The sequence below is a fragment of the Argopecten irradians genome, chromosome 1, assembly GCF_041381155.1.
Source record: "Argopecten irradians isolate NY chromosome 1, Ai_NY, whole genome shotgun sequence".
Taxonomy (NCBI): Eukaryota; Metazoa; Mollusca; class Bivalvia; order Pectinida; family Pectinidae; genus Argopecten; species Argopecten irradians.
Window position 1 is genome coordinate 17,498,561 of NC_091134.1, and position 17,590 is coordinate 17,516,150.

General features: G+C 35.1%; 1 protein-coding gene across 2 annotated transcripts in view; it reads left to right on the top strand.

The window, feature by feature from the left end:
• The window catches only part of LOC138319363 (protein ELYS-like), a 38,093-nt gene that overhangs the window by 4,253 nt on the left and 16,250 nt on the right, over positions 1-17,590 (top strand). For both annotated transcript variants that reach the window (XM_069262461.1, XM_069262467.1), the window contains exons 6-25: positions 132-203; positions 1,669-1,777; positions 2,012-2,131; positions 2,932-3,016; positions 3,151-3,316; positions 3,557-3,692; positions 4,126-4,216; positions 4,607-4,700; positions 5,099-5,160; positions 5,444-5,569; positions 6,634-6,724; positions 7,095-7,184; positions 7,412-7,552; positions 7,960-8,064; positions 8,695-8,791; positions 8,979-9,099; positions 14,241-14,354; positions 15,478-15,579; positions 16,454-16,644; positions 17,367-17,461. In XM_069262461.1, coding sequence (XP_069118562.1) covers positions 132-203; positions 1,669-1,777; positions 2,012-2,131; positions 2,932-3,016; positions 3,151-3,316; positions 3,557-3,692; positions 4,126-4,216; positions 4,607-4,700; positions 5,099-5,160; positions 5,444-5,569; positions 6,634-6,724; positions 7,095-7,184; positions 7,412-7,552; positions 7,960-8,064; positions 8,695-8,791; positions 8,979-9,099; positions 14,241-14,354; positions 15,478-15,579; positions 16,454-16,644; positions 17,367-17,461 — 2,208 coding nt within the window. The remainder of the gene's footprint in view (positions 1-131; positions 204-1,668; positions 1,778-2,011; positions 2,132-2,931; positions 3,017-3,150; positions 3,317-3,556; positions 3,693-4,125; positions 4,217-4,606; positions 4,701-5,098; positions 5,161-5,443; positions 5,570-6,633; positions 6,725-7,094; positions 7,185-7,411; positions 7,553-7,959; positions 8,065-8,694; positions 8,792-8,978; positions 9,100-14,240; positions 14,355-15,477; positions 15,580-16,453; positions 16,645-17,366; positions 17,462-17,590) is intronic.

The following is a 17,590-nucleotide window of genomic DNA, read 5'->3' on the forward strand; positions in this document are numbered from 1 at the left end:
ATTTAATTTTGTGGTCCATTCTACTGAACTCATCATTAATCCTTCAGTCTTTACATACTGTGTTGCTGAGATCACTTGTGATTGATACACGTTTCCTACTCCTTTTTTTTGATAATTTTGTGTTGTAACAGAGGAAGCTCAGTGCCAGGGAGAATACCAGTATAGAAGGTGTGATGGAACGGTCCTAAAACTTTTAAACACAGGTATGTAGTGTATACTACACAAGTAATTAAAGATGCTCCACCGCTGTCAAATGGTATTTTTTTCACTATTAAAAACAGGAGTAGACGATTAAGTATTTTTCTTCAGTTACAAAAGTTACTTAATTTACACCATTACCGCCATTGAAAAGTTTGAGCTTCTGATTTTACTTCAAGTTGAAAATATAAAAAATAATTAATTGCATCCCGAAAAAATTCTGTGGCACTATATCCTATATGGAATGAAGTACTGATTGCTCATGCACCAAAGGCAAAATAAATTATTTTGTATTATTTTTTGTGTTAATTAGACATACAGTGGAACCTCCCGAAACCGATCATGGTCGGTGCACATAATTTCGGCCGGTTTAGAGAGGGTTCGGTTTGGAGAAGTGAACCGAATACCGATCATTACGATCCGGATTTAATCGATCGGAAGTCGTTTTTTACACTAGTGTACCGCATGTATGCCTAGTGTTTCGTAAAAACCGACCGATATTGATTGTTAATGTGAATGTTATCACAAAGGAGAGAATCATATGTTTTAAAGGAATGGATTACAACAATCTTGATTTTGTTACCGCTTATAAACGTAGTTTAGTTAGTTAGTTGCGTGAATGTTCTTGTAGATGTTCTCGTCTGCACTAACCTACATACGGCCGATCGCCTCCGGTTACGTCAAGAATCAAATTATATGGTCTAATTACACGATGATCAGTCGATGCAGGTCATTATATGACATAGTCATTTTCTAAAACAATACATGGCTTCGGCTTCTTCATACAGATAATTTACGACATATGTAAATAAAAAAAAACCCGTGTGATTTGAATACGAAACTATCTCTTTATTACTAGCTCTGCTTTGTTTTCATACCGTAAACAAACCCCGTGCACGTGGTAGACTTTCGTTAAATATCTAAACAATAGACATGATTTAATAATTTCACCACTATCTCGGGTATAATTTACGTTTACCTATAGCCTACACATCTGTATACATGCCCCAGGACGTGGCATGCGACAACTATGGTACAGGTACGTGTGTATTTCACGGTCGGTTGATCAGACCTCAATATGCAATCTATCGGTGTCGCTCAGGTAAGGCCGGTTTTCAGAAGTGTATTTTAGTTACATTTGACTATTCCGATCTCAAAATTGGTCCGGTATTTGGAATTGGGAGGGATCGGTTTTGGGAAGTTTTATATACTATTAATAAAGAGGAATTCATTCCGTACATGACATCCATGTTCGGTTTTTAGAGGTGATCGGTTTTGAGAAGGTTCGGTTTCGGGAGGTTACACTGTATATACGATTAAACACCAATTATTGTTCAAATGATGAATATCATTTATGCTCTGTCGGTGGTGGAGCATCTTTAAGTATCATGAACCAAGGCAATGCTTTTACTAGATATTGTGACAAACAAAAACCAATTTGAAGTGATAAAAAACTAATTCCTTTTACAGAGGATGTTAGAGTGACCTGCCTGAAGTATATCCCACAGACTGGTAACTTGGTCGTGGGCTTCAACTTTGGCTGCTTCCAGCTGTGGAAACTACATATACCTGTGCTTGAGTAAGTTAGAGGACTATTAATATATCTACCTGACACAGGAATCTAATTAAATCACTTCTATCTATGGTTCAATCTCCAATTATATTTATGAAGTTTGTTTGATTAATTCCAAATATGAAGGACTGCATTAAAATGTCTTCCTGGCCCAAGAGTGGAATTGTGAAATATCAGTAATAACTTTAACAGTAGTCACTTGTTCAGATGGCTGTAACAGATGGATATTTTCTTCCACAGGTACAGCAGTCGATTCGAGACTGATGCTGCCTCAGTGACCCACATAGCCTACCAGGAGCCAGAAAATGATCCCAAAAACTTCTGCTACCTCTGGATGGCCCGGGATCCATCCGAACAACAGTTTGTTTCACTATCTATATTGTTGTCAAAATACACATACCACACATATTTTTGCTGTATTTGGTACTGACAGAAAACAGCTGTATTTTAGAATTTCAGCACATGTGCGGATTCGTCGACTTACTTTTAAGACAAAACATTATTTGAAAGTCAGACATATTTGCAACACTCTTAGATTTAAAAGTGTACATGGTCAATGTTTAAAATATAAGCTGTACATGTGTTTTTGGCTCGGGCAATGTTTAAAATATAAGCTGTACATGTGTTTTTGGCTCAGGTCAGAAAGAAAAACTGGCTTGCCGAAGGCTCACCACTTTTGCCTTTATCAGCCCTCACCAAAATACAGCATATATTTTAAGACACTGACCATGTATTCTATATTTATTGTCTTTATTTCATGTATCCTAATAAACTAATTGATGAAGCAGCAGGTGAACGTTACAACAAGAGCAAAAAATCAAACAACTTCAGTTATCTGCTTCCTTGGCATTACCTGCCATATTTTCTATGCCTTTACCACAGTGTCTGAGTGTGTGTGTGGGAAGCATATATATATACAATGTATGTAGTGTTATCCACGTCTTACTTGTCTCCTGCTGTCCAGGCCCCGATTTCTCAAAATAAACTTTAGTCCAAAAATGACTTAAGTCGTAAGTTTTCATATAAGTTACATAAGGAGAAAAACTTAAGTTTTGACTTAGTCTGCACTTTTGTTTCGAGAAATCGGAGCCTGGTTTTACAGGAAAATTGGGATATTGATCTTAAATGTTTCTAATGTCACACTGGTTTGTGTTTTTCAGAGATGAAGGACTGTCCAGCACTTCTCTTTATCAGCTGGCATACAATAAGAAGACTTGGTATAGCAACTATGGAGCTTTCTATGAGGTAAGCAGATTCTGGATTTAGCTATTTTGTTGATATTCATTCTATGTGATAAGTAATATGCATATGATATATTTAAATTAAAGTACATCAAAGTCTAAATTTCCATCGGGACCACATGTTCTATTTTTCCACAGGATTTGACATCGGTGAGTCTGCGATTTGAGCTGGATTTGACATCAACACCACTGACGCTAAGCAACAAGTCAACGGCATCAAGTCGAATCGTAGCTTGTTATACACTTGAGGACCCAAACTACAGCTCACCAACACGACTCGGTGAAGACGAGTCCTTTGAGGAAAGTAGGTCATCAAGAACTATTACAAAACTAATAACATGCATTGGTGTTAAAAGCATTATTAAAGTGGTTTCTTGATATGTAAAAAAGTCTTAAGCCAATTCAGGTGAAAGATTAATTTTTAAGTATTTTACAAATTCAAAGCATGATAACAAATACTGATACTCTGAAAAGTGTCCTGATGTTCAGCTAGGTATCTTTAACTTATATTTGTACTTTAACACTATCGAACCTTGTTTTCCAGGTATACATGGTCCAGACCTGAGTCTGTGTGTGACTGTGTGGGAGTGTGGAGATGGCCAGTCAGCCCTAGACACCAGTCACCTGGCTGTGTTTGACATGAATCGTTGGTATCATGCTCAGATGCCTGCAAGTGTTAGGTAGGCAACTACTTCCACTGAATGTGACGGTACTATCAGTCTTGTTTTCCTATGGAGACAGTTTTGTTGAGGCTCACATTAAAGTAATTATGAAATAGCCAGTAATTCTTGAGGGGATGATTATTTCCCAGAATATTGTTGTATATGATTGTGAAAACTAAATTTGTAGAATGACAAGTAAATTATATTTATTCTAAAAACAAGATTGCAAAATTTTTATTTGTCAACATTTTTATTTTCAAGGTGATGTACTTTGAGAAAATAACCGGCTATTCAGTAAATATTGGTTTGACCTTATCGATGATATATCACTCGTTATCATGGTTTCAAAGTCATTTTCTGGTACCACCAATCTTCCACATTTGTTGATATTTTAATGAATACTACAACAAATCCAATATGCATTGTGCTGACATTTGAACTTTTATAACAGAAATGTAGGTTCGACCATGGACACCTGCCCTTATCTAGCCTGTCTGAGCCTGGACGATGCAGCTGATGTCACTGCACCGGACAGCATCATTGTAAGTCTATGGCACCATCTAAAATCTATTACTGGTAAGATCAAAGGTCCACTTATACACTGAGGTCATGGTATGATGCATAAGTTGTTACTTGTGATACGGTATATATCTTGATAAGCACAAACATAAATTTGAATCAAAACAGTGAATCTGAATGATGCTTAATTTCGCTTTTAATCTAATACTAAATTGCAAAAGAAGATAACTAAATTCTAAGTCACATTTTCAGCTAAACCAGAAATAGAATAGATGTATGGTAATAGTTCATGGAAAATCAATTTTAGCAATCAGAGCTGTTGTTACTGTTTTGTTCCCTATCATTACTTTTGCTCTTTATTTTGGTGGTGCAATATTATCTTCCATTTAATCCTGATAAAATTATTCTTGAAGGCGGTCCACATCGGCACAGATGGACTACGCAGGTTTACTAACAGCTCCCCAATGCCTCCAGAACAACATTTCTACCCGTCATCTCTGGCTTTTGGTGAGTAACAGTTTTGACGCAACAGAACATGAAAATTGAATATGTGGAATAAAGTTCTAAATAGGTCATCACATAATGCTGTAGTCCATTTCTCTTGTCTAACATATGTTAATAATATAGTATCAAAATACAATATCAGAAGATACTTCTTACTTATGAAATTTATTTCATTTGCTATTACCTTTATTTTGTTGCCAATTAATTAAGATATGATATTCTATTGTTACTCCATCTACTCTTGGTAGCTTATTTGAAGTCCATATTAGACAACTGCAAACAACTTCCCAAAGGTTATTTTCCTTGACTGCCAAAACCTTGCATCACTAAACAGAAACAACCATAGCTGTTGATAAAATAACAACAAAATTTGATCCAGTTCACTAACTTCTTTTTGACAGAGGCACTAATAGTGACAGAGTCAGGATTTGTGAAGGCCACCTACCTGGGCAGCCAGCGACAGGTATGTTATTAAAGATTTATCATCAAGTTGTTGCTTTTCTGATATATCAAGTAATAATTCATATTGTTGATTATTCTGACACTTCTTTAAAGTAGTGATCAGGGGGAGGGAGGGGCACAGTATGCTAATATCAAATAAATTTCCTTATTGTTCTGTATTTAAAGTGCTGATATTTGATAAAAGAATATAATTTTCAGACATTTCTCAGGGACTATTTTTGGCGATATCAGATGAATGTTTTTCTAATATTTTAATTAAACATTGATATTGGTATAACTTACAGGTGCTGGCCAACATGAACAAGATGGGCCCGTCCATCCTACTGAACCCTAAGGAGCTGTACAGCCTGTGTGTATACATGGGGTTACTGCCTCGTCCCCTGGACACCTCCATACACACCCCATCATTGGTCAGTAATAACTCACAATAGAAATGGGAAAGTGATGTTTCATCATCTAATAATCAATCTTTTCATTGTTTGCAACTTTGCATATTGAGTGTACCCATTCTAATTGGCTGAGCAATGAAAGAAATACCATAGATGTCACATTAGAAACATTGGTGTGATGTATTGATTTGTGAGGCTTTGTGAAATGCCAGTAATTCATTAATCTTGACAAAAAACATATGAAAAAAGTTTGAAAGCTTTGTGAAAAGATACAATTCATCATATCAAATGCCCACATCTGATTAAAATACATATCCTTATAACCACTCAGTTAAATAGAGCATACCTTGCTACATCAATTGAAAACGCCATGCTGTCCCAGTATACATATATAATTTGCTTTGCTGTGCTCTTTTGGCGAGATGACTACGTACACAAAAATAATTGTGACAGCTTTTCAAAACTATTTAGTCCCCTCAAATCAACAGTCAAGATGGTGCAGGCAGCCATTTCATTGGCCATTTCCAAAGGTCACCTAGTTATGACCCCTAATGGGATGTCAGATCCTCTTATCAAACGTAGTGATAATAAGGATCTGTAATCAGATTGTAAATGTTCTAACTTGGATTCTATATTTTTATGCCATTATTGTACAATAACTTAAGACTATTTAATGTGTATTTATAAGTGTGAGATGTGTATCTATAGTGGAGATTGATTTATAAGTGAGATGTGTATTTATAAGTGTGAGATGTGTATTTAAGTGTGAAGTTATGTGATAAGTGTGAGATGTTGTGTATTTATAAGTGTGAAATGTGTATTTATAGTGTATGTATTTAAGTTACTTAAGACTATGAGATGTGTATTTATAAGTGTGAGATGTGTATTTATAAGTGTGAGATGTGTATTTATAAGTGTGAGATGTGTATTTATAAGTGTGAGATGTGTATTTATAAGTGTGAGATGTGTATTTATAAGTGTGAGATGTGTATTTATAAGTGTGAGATGTGTATTTATAAGTGTGAGATGTGTATTTATAAGTGTGAGATGTGTATTTATAAGTGTGAGATGTGTATTTTCAACAGCTTGAGATGAGAGAAAAGCTTCTGTCCCTTGCACTAGACCACAGTATGATCTGTTTTCTTACCAAGTGTGTTCAGCAATGGGCTGCAGGGGGTAAGTTATCCTTAAATCACAAGAAACTCATATTATTCTTACTTAAATTTGCATCATACTTAAAAAAAAATCATCATGTTAAGTTTACTTATGAATGGAAATTGAATAGAAAAATGTAAACTCTGTTTCTATATAGTAAAAAGAAGTCATTTTATTCTCATTCTTGACATGCACACCTAACAAAAATATTAAGTCAATGACTGGAAGCTTGGACACACTACTCCGACAACATGAATTTAGTATCTTAGAACTCTTTATATCCCATGATTATCAAGATATGTTTCGTTTTCTTTATAATTTGGATTTAAGACTAGCACACAGATAACTTTGTGCAGCTCTTGTAAAATGATTACCATTGTCTCCTTGACAGAGTATGTACATGTCGGCTGTACCCTCAAGTTTATACTGGACTGGGCGTGGGATAAAGTGGCATCTATGAAAAACATCATAGACACCACATGTAAGTCGATAACTCAATGTATTCCCAAATAATGATTTGGTTTCTTATGAATTTTCATGGACATTGGAACTTAGGATTGGAAATTGATGAAGTATTAGATTTTCTAGAAAATTCTCAGAAGAAACTTTGGTCATGCTTTAACACTTAATACTAATAGACATGTACTTTTCTGCATATGTGGCAATGCTATACCTTTTTCATTTTGTTGATTATGTTATTTTACACAGGTACATCCCTCTATGACTGGTCAGGAATCAACCTTGACCAAAGGTCAGTCCAAACCCTGTACCAGTGTCTACAGAAGTTAAAGCGCTTGACCTCTATTTTCAAAGTTCTGATGAATAAAGCTGCCCCCACCACAGAACAAGGTAGGTGTCAAACGTTACTGGTGAAACAATGGAAAAATATTCACTAACCACAGAACATGTTTTAATTGATAAAACTGATGACGGTATGGTCAGGTGTAGGATACTAAAACTAATGGTATATGTAGTTTTTCTGATGATACACAGTATTTTACCACAAGGTTGTAAAATTTAACAACTTTACTGAAGTGATTGTTTTCCAGCTTTTTAGCTTAAATCATGGAATATCAATATATTGAGGTCAAAAATGTATGGGCTGTGGAAAGTTTAACCATTTTATTCAAAAGTTCAACTCTTTTTCCTTTAATGTAAAATCATGCCTGCTTCAGGAACATATTTATTTAAAACTACATGTAAATTATTATTTAGGTCCATCAGTTTATATAAGTACTGAATGTTATTTTAAACAGGGTTTGTGGACCTCCAGAACAAGCTGGCAGTCCTTACCTACATCACAGAACATCTGCAAATGGTGCTCTGGTTTGTCAGGGTTGGACTGCTACCAGAACATGATGGTAAGGTTTTAAGATACTGTGTAAAGGTCTGTTATTAAGTAATCTGATCCGAAGGGTCAGGATGACCTATAGTCATGTTTCATCCCAAGCAGTTTGCCATCTGCTGTAAACTTTTCACATTTTGAACTTCTCAAGTTCTACCAGTTCATTTTAGCTGAAACTTGCATGAAATGATCCTGTCTTGGTCCAGACAATGTTTTGTTATTTTTCTGGTCAATGTGAAATCCAAGATGGCCACCATCGCCGCCACCTTGAAAACACATTGTGAACTTTTCCTCCAATTTTATAAGTGCGGTTTGGCTGAAACTTCAATGAAATGATCCTGACATTGTCCTGACAAAGTGTTGATCTTAACAAAATGTTGTTACATCTCTGGTTGATCCCAAATTGAAGATGGCTACAATGACATCCTTTATAATTAAGTTCTTATATGACTATTGCCAAGGTAGTCAGATGACCGTTAAAGCCCTTGAGCCTCTTGTTCAACCTGACAATAATTTACATTCTAAAACCTTAGAGCATGTATTATGGCTTCTTATAAATAGCAATTTACTAGAGTTTTATTTGTTCATGCCTTTATATTTTGCAATATTTACAAGTTTACCCATGTTTTGCCTTTGTTTCCCAAAGATGTTAAAGACACAACAGACGAACAGTTCGTTTATCCAGCCCCTGACTTGATTCATGCTTACTGGAGTAAACGACAGGAGTTGCACAAATTACACAGGTAGGGACATGGAAATCAATTACATAATTGTTAGCCCAAAATGTAATGGAAAAATGTTTCCTGCAGTAAAAGTTCTATTTGACTACAGTAAAAGTCCTCTTTGACCTGTTTAGTAACTATATATATGTTTGTCTAACATAGTCTACCAGTATTGTCTACCAATATTGTGACCTCTATCCTTTTGTAGTGATCTTGGGGACACAGACCTTCTTATGATTGACGGCCTTCTGTCACATATGGGCCCGGGAGTTAGGAATCTTTGGAGTCGAGAGGGAGGAGAAGGTGTCTATCCACCGCCTAGTTTAAATGTAAGTTACCATGGGACACTTTCACTCTATTACCAACTCGCGATTCCCTATCACATGTGATATTTTGTTTAAAATGTGTAATGTTTTAAAAAGTGAATGAAGGATGTTCGACCCCTTTTTAAGGGTCATGCTACAGTGTGTTTTTAAGACAGCCTTCTATGGGTTTCAACGTTGTGGCGAGTTCATATGCTTATCTCTTACTGACTCATTATTCATTTGCGTTCAAGGCATTACTTTCGTACCAGATAATTTTTTGTTCTTACTGTATTTGCATTCTTCAAAAACTGATCCCTTTAGAAAAGGCTTTACAATTCAGATTTTCGAGAACTGTACTTTTAATCCTGTGTCTACTATGCGTACTTATGTATTATCACGTTTAGCACAAAGTGCCAGCCCAGCTTGTCCTCTTTTTATTGATAATTTTTGCTCTAATGAAGAAGAAGTGAAACTTTTAATGCGCTCCTCTTTTATTTAAATACTTACTTAAAAGAAACTCTTACCCTTGCGGGTATAGACCATAAAGGCCACTCCTTTAGCATTGGTGCAGCTACTTCTGCTGCTGCTGCCAGTGTTGAAGGTCACCTTATTCAAATTAATTATAATGAGTAGCCCCTGTACGCCAAATTGTAGTATAAGCTTAATTATGTTGTATATAGTTCCTTCGTTTTGCTTGATGCAATAAATCATTAAACTGTAATTCTAATTCTTGAGTTGTGTATAAAGAAACAGTTTAGACCACTTTTATCAGATCCTGTATCAGATATTTAGTTATTCAGATTGCCTATCATCTATAGTACATGCCCTTTGACCTAATCTTATCAGCAAGATATAACCAAACAGAATATTCTGTTAATTTATCATAATCTTGTTATTGCTTTTCACAAAAAGTTCTGTTGATTCACAAAATTCACATTTACTTTACTTACCGTATTCGCCGTAATTAGCATTCAGGGCACTTAAATAATTGTGACAAAGGAGGCACTTATTAGAGAACCAAAATGTAAGTTGTAGACAAAAAATATTCAGCCATATTTTAAATATTTCTGTGCTTATGGTACATGAAGCTGTTATAGTAAACATGAATATGCCATATAGCCTTTGAGACATATTATTATGTTGTGATACACATGTAAAAGACTCGCAAGTTAATGTAATATGGGATACAATGCTGATCACATGTTGTAAAACTTTGTTTAATCCATGTGATGTGGGCATTTATACAACTTCAATTCTTCTCAAAAAAAGAGAAATGGCGCTAATAGGGGCGGGAAGCTAATTACGGCGAATACAGTATGTCTCTAGTTGTACATTACTTATGTCTCTAGTTGTACATTACTTATGTCTCTAGTTGTACGTTACTTATGTCTCTAGTTGTACGTATGTCTTTAGTTGTGCGTATATCTCTAGTTGTATGTTACTAATGTCTCTAGTTGTACGTTACTAATGTCTAGTTGTACGTTACTTATGTCTCTGGTTGTGCGTTTCTTATGTCTATAGTTGTACGTTACTAATGTCTCTAGTTGTACGTTACTAATGTCTCTAGTTGTACGTTACTAATGTCTAGTTGTATGTTACATATGTCTCTAGTTGTACGTATGTCTTTAGTTGTGCGTATATCTCTAGTTGTATGTTACATATGTCTCTAGTTGTACGTATGTCTTTAGTTGTGCGTATATCTCTAGTTGTATGTTACTAATGTCTCTAGTTGTACGTTACTAATGTCTAGTTGTACGTTACTAATGTCTCTAGTTGTACGTTACTTATGTCTCTAGTTGTACGTTACTTACATCTAGTTGTACGTTACTTACGTCTAGTTGTACGTTACTTATGTCTCTAGTTGTACGTTACTAAATGTCTCTAGTTGTACGTTACTTACGTCTCTAGTTATACGTTACTATGTCTCTAGTTGTACGTTACTTATGTCTCTAGTTGTACGTTACTAATGTCTCTAGTTGTACGTTACTAATGTCTCTAGTTGTACGTTACTAATGTCTCTAGTCAGGGATCAATCTAGCTCTGATTTATTACCGTTTCATGAGTAAATTTCCCCTCAAGGAATGAATTCCCCTTTGGCCTAAAATTCCCCTGAAGATTTAAAATTCCCCATTTAAGGCAAAAAAATGACCGTTTTTTGTAACACAATTTCCCCTGTGACTCATTTTTCATTAATTCTTTAAGACTTTTGTTTGCATATTTCTTCATATTTATCATACAGCTACTGCATATTTGATGATAAACTCAATTTTTTCATTATTGAGCTTAAAATCTTGCTTTATTAAATCTAAAAATAAAATTAGTTGTTTTTACAGTACTCTTTCGTCAAAATGAATATAATTTTGAACCAAAATAAGAAGATTCAAATTCCCCTATATTTTGCCAAATTTCCCCCCTATTTTGAAAAAGGGTAGTTTCCCCCCAAAACCTAGATTGAACCCTGCTAGTTGTATGTTCAGGGTTCGCACAGGCTTGAAAAAGGCCTTGAATTTTGAGTGTCTGCCTTGAAAGGCCTTGAAAGGCCTTGAAAAAATGGTCGTATAGCCTTGAAAACATAATTATAGGCCTTGAATTTACTTAATCTATCACAGACATCTCTAATTTTGGTGGTTAATTGCAGAAAAATTGTTAAAAATTTTCTTAACCCTTACCACGCTTATCACGGCATATTGACAACAAAATGAAAATGACGTTTGTGTCTCTTACTTATGTCTCTAGTTGTATGTTACTATGTCTCTAGTTGTACGTTACTTATGTCTCTAGTTGTACGTTACTAATGTCTCTAGTTGTATTGTTACTTATGTCTCTAGTTGTACGTTTACTAATGTCTCTAGTTGTACGTTACTTATGTCTCTAGTTGTACATGTTACTTATGTCTCTAGTTGTACGTTACTTATGTCTCTAGTTGTACGTTACTTATGTCTCTAGTTGTACGTTACTTATGTCTCTAGTTGTACGTTACTTATGTCTCTAGTTGTACGTTACTTTTGTCTCTAGTTGTACGTTACTTATGTGTCTCTAGTTGTACGTTACTTATGTCTCTAGTTGTACGTTACTAGTATGTCTAGTTGTACGTTACTTATGTCTCTAGTTGTACGTTACTTATGTCTCTAGTTGTACGTTACTTATGTCTCTAAGTTGTACGTTACTAGTGTCTAGTTGTACGTTACTATGTCTCTAGTTGTACGTTACTAATGTCTCTAGTTGTACTTTACTTATGTCTCTAGTTGTACGTTACTAATGTCTCTAGTTGTACGTTACTTATGTCTCTAGTTGTACGTTACTAATGTCTCTAGTTGTACGTTACTAGTGTCTAGTTGTACGTTACATATGTCTCTAGTTGTACGTTACTTATGTCTCTAGTTGTATGTTACTTATGTCTCTAGTTGTATGTTACTAGTGTCTAGTTGTACGTTACTTATGTCTCTAGTTGTACGTTACTAATGTCTCTAGTTGTAAGTTACTTATGTCTCTAGTTGTATGTTACTAATGTCTCTAGTTGTACGTTACTATGTGTCTAGTTGTACGTTACTTATGTCTCTAGTTGTACGTTACTTATGTCTCTAGTTGTACGTTACTTATGTCTCTAGTTGTACGTTACTTAGTGTCTAGTTGTACGTTACTTATGTCTCTAGTTGTCGTTACTTATGTCTCTAGTTGTACGTTACTTATGTCTCTAGTGTACGTTACTTATGTCTCTAGTTGCATTACTTATGTCTCTAGTTGTACGTTACTAATGTCTCTAGTTATTTGTTACTAGTGTCTATAGTTGTACGTTTCCAAAGTCTCTAGTTGTGCGTTTCTTATGTCTATAGTTGTATGTTACTAATGTCTCTAGTTGTAAGTTACTAATGTCTAGTTGTACGTTACTAATGTCTTGTTGTACGTTACTAATGTCTCTGTTGTAGTTGTACGTTACTTATGTCTCTAGTTGTATGTTACTTATGTCTCTAGTTGTACGTTACTTATGTCTCTAGTTGTACGTTACTAATGTCTCTAGTTGTACGTTACTTATGTCTAGTTGTACGTTACTTATGTCTCTTGTTGTACGTTACTAATGTCTCTAGTTGTACGTTACTTATGTCTCTAGTTGTACGTTACTAATGTCTCTGGTTGTACGTTACTTATGTCTCTAGTTGTACGTTACTTATGTCTAGTTGTACGTTACTTATGTCTCTAGCTGTGCATTACTTATGTCTCTAGTTGTACGTTACTTATGGCTCTAGTTGTACGTTACTAATGTCTCTAGGTATTTGTTACTAATGTCTATAGTTGTACGTTTCCAAAGTCTCTAGTTGTGCGTTTCTTATGTCTATAGTTGTATGTTACTTATGTCTCTAGTTGTGCGTTTCTTATGTCTATAGTTGTACGTTACTAATGTCTCTAGTTGTAAGTTAATAATGTCTAGTTGTACGTTACTTATGTCTAGTTGTACGTTACTAATGTCTAGTTGTACGTTACTAATGTCTTGTTGTACGTTACTAATGTCTCTAGTTGTACGTTACTTATGTCTCTAGTTTATGTTACTTATGTCTCTAGTTGTACGTTACTTATGTCTCTAGTTGTACGTTACTAATGTCTCTAGTTGTACGTTACTAATGTCTAGTTGTACGTTACTTATGTCTCTTGTTGTACGTTACTAATGTCTCTAGTTGTACGTTACTTATGTCTCTAGTTGTACGTTACTAATGTCTCTGGTTGTACGTTACTTATGTCTCTAGTTGTACGTTACTTATGTCTAGTTGTACGTTACTTATGTCTCTAGCTGTGCATTACTTATGTCTCTAGTTGTACGTTACTTATGGCTCTAGTTGTACGTTACTAATGTCTCTAGGTATTTGTTACTAATGTCTATAGTTGTACGTTTCCAAAGTCTCTAGTTGTGTGTTTCTTATGTCTATAGTTGTATGTTACTTATGTCTCTAGTTGTGCGTTTCTTATGTCTATAGTTGTACGTTACTAATGTCTCTAGTTGTAAGTTAATAATGTCTAGTTGTACGTTACTTATGTCTAGTTGTACGTATGTCTCTAGTTTACGTTACTTATGTCTCTAGTTGTATCTTACTTATAACTCTTGTTGTATGTTATTTATATCTCTAGTTTTACTTGTTCATGCTCCATTTTGAGATTGGTTTGCGATGTTACAGGCCTTACTTAGTATATACTTGTTGGATGACATGGATCTCATGGCCAAACACAGTGTTGTCCTGTACCTCCTCATGGACCTCATCTCTATTTATCGTCAGGAACATCATCAACAGGTAAGAAGATTGTCACCTGCACAGGGACCTGGCACAAATTTCTAACTGACCGTATTTATCACATAATCCGCCTGAAATCCAGTGATTTCGCCCGTGTAATATTTTTCAGACTGACCTATTGTCATCATGCACCGTCCGTCGTCGTGCGCCGTCCACCGTGCGTAAACTCCTTTCAAATACTTTTCATAAATTGGGAGGTCTTAAGGCCCTTTGCAAAAATTGTGAATTTCATGGCCCTGTGATCTCAGATTTTCCCCTGGGAAGGGGGTCAAATTTACTGTAATTTATTTTGGAAAAACACAATTTTGAACATTATTTGCTTAGTTTTCATAGGATATTAGCTTATTTTGGTTAGAATTATTAGCCTGAGATAGCATTTTAACGTCATATCCATATTGGTCCTGGCCGACCCCCAGGGGCCAGTGGGGCGGGGCCAAAATGGGTCAAAACGGCTAAAATTTCAAAAATCTTCTTCTGAATTCACAGGTTTGACGGAACCAAATAATCTTCATAGATTAAAAAGTGAAATTTAAAAAATCATTGACACTGACTGACTTCTAGTTTGGTTTTGTTGTTTAACGTTGGCAAAGCAAATTGGAATTTTAAGCATAAGGTTTGGTAACATATATAATACACTAACTATCAAAATGAAAAACAAAAATAAAAATTCTTATACGAAGGTTCAAATCTAAAATTTATTCTAATTCGTAAATACTTTTTACAGATATGAACCAATTTTGCAATGCTCTTTCTGTATCAGCACTCAGGTGACCATCAAGGCCTCTTGGGCCTCTTGTTATAGGTGACCCATAGCAATCATGTCCAGCACTGTATAATCTTGATGTATAAAGTGGAAAGATAATAAAATTTTGAATTTATATTAAGCTGATTTCTGCGCCATGTGAATCCTGCCTCGATCGTTAGAGATTAGACACGAGTCACACGACGTAATAATAAAATGTATCTCATCGTGCTATACATCTAACATTGTTGGAGTAGGGATAAACCAGTATTGCACTCGTAGGTATGAGAAAGAAAGCTTGATTTACTTGCTGTCCTGTTAGAGATAGAAGTCATATATATACTCTTACCAATCTATAGAGAGAAATTCTTTCTTTTGCAGTTTGTGGACAAAATCAGCCAATTCTCCAAAACTTTTTCTGTACCTGTGAATGTAGTGAAACAAGTACAGGGATTCTGGTTACTGGATCACAAAGACTTTGAGGTAATCAGCAAATACACAGTTATAAATTTTTACTTGTAAGAAAAATTGGCAGTTATAATTTAGAAACTTGACCATTGTGATTTTGAAGAAATCTTGTGTGGTGATTTAGAAATAAAAAGGAAATGCATGACAGACTAAATGACTAGATTTGGATACCATTTAGAACAAAACGGTACAATACCATACCAGTATCATTGAAATGATACCAATATTTTAACGATACCAATACTGATACACTGGTTTTCTAAACTACTACATATGGATGCATATATACATGTTGCAGCGGCTTTTCATGTCATACTGATATAATTCTAGTTTATTATTCCGTCTTTGCATATTACAGAGTTAGCTCCCTTGCAGGTAGGTATCGATTGTTACATCATTATTTTGTGAGCGCAATTCAAGTCATTTTCTCCTAAAAGTATGACATTATGCTCGCAAAAACATGACGTCACAATCAATACCTACCCGCAAGTGCAGATAACTCTGTAATATGCAAATCCGGAATACAGAACTGCAAGACTTTTGAAAATCATGTTCTTACTTACACTACCTATCTCCTTTGTTCAGTCAATATTTACATTTGGATTTCCATAGAAAATCATGTGTTTATTTTGTTCAAATATCAGTAAGAGTATTGGTATTTTTAAAACGGTACGTACAAGTATTTTTTAAAACAAGTACTGATACTATATCGGTATTGGGTACCGGTATCCAACCCTAGAGGTAACTAAGAAATAAACCTGTGTGTAGGTAAGTTAAAATTGAAACCTCATTAGAAAAGTTATTTTGATATTGAAATACTGTTATCATACTGAAAGTAAAAACCATTTAGTTCTGGATTGTTCTAATACTGTTTATGATTGTGAAACAGGAAGGTCTGTCAATGCTGCTGCATCCAATGGTTAAGAATGAGATGGGTAGCTGGCAGCTGACTAGGATTATCAAAGTCTTACTCTACCAAGATGCCAGCAAGATGGCCTTACGCTACCTCAGTACCGCTGAGTCGTCTCTAAAATCCCCGGAGGAAGTAAAGTTAAAGCTCACAGTGCTACTTGCCAATGGGTATGTATATTACCACTAGATATATAATCAACGGTCTATAACGACCACCTAAGAGAAAACAATAAAATGGTCTTCATAATAAACGTCTTTATAGGTCAAATTGTGTTGAAATTGACCATTGATGACCTCAATTAAGTGTTTATACTCCATAGGTGGTCATTCTACAAGGGTAGACAGGTTTTACCGTGTGTTGTAGTATGGTAAGTCTTTGGAGGAATAGTAGATGAACTGTATTTATTCCATTAGACCTGTCTCTAATAAACGCAACCACACACACACACACACACACACACACACACACACACACACACACACACACACACACACACACATATTTTCCTAGTTATTTTTCCAAACTAAGTCACAAAAACTTCTCATCAAAATGTCAAATTTTCCAACTGTAAGTAACAAAACTTCACATCAACATTTCAACTTTTCACACTGTAAAGGTTATAAATCAATAGAATCAGTCATCCATTCTGGGAACAGTTCTAGTTTTATGTACTTCTATTGATTGTAAGGTTGTAAGGGTCATTTAAGAATGTTTGATGTTTGGTTTGATGGGGAAGCCAGAGTACCCTGAAGAAAACCTTTTTCCCCCATTGATTTCAATCTTACTACCCAAAAGTGAAGGTCAATTTATAATATGTTAGTAAAAAGAAATTCCTTTAAAGCTGTTTTAATTTTTATCATATATCGTAACTGATTGAAATTTCTTACAGACTGATTGCACAGGCACTGGAATATGTACGGACATACAGAGACGAGGCCAATTTGGAGGATTTACTTTTCCATCTGTTCCATGGCTGTCAACAAAGTAAGTAATAACTACTGCTAATGTTGTAAGTTTTTTTTAAAGGGACTTATAGTGACATTGATGAGGGAGGTCTGTAGTGACAGCAGAGATATTGTTATAGGGACTTATAGTTACATTGTTCAGGGAGAT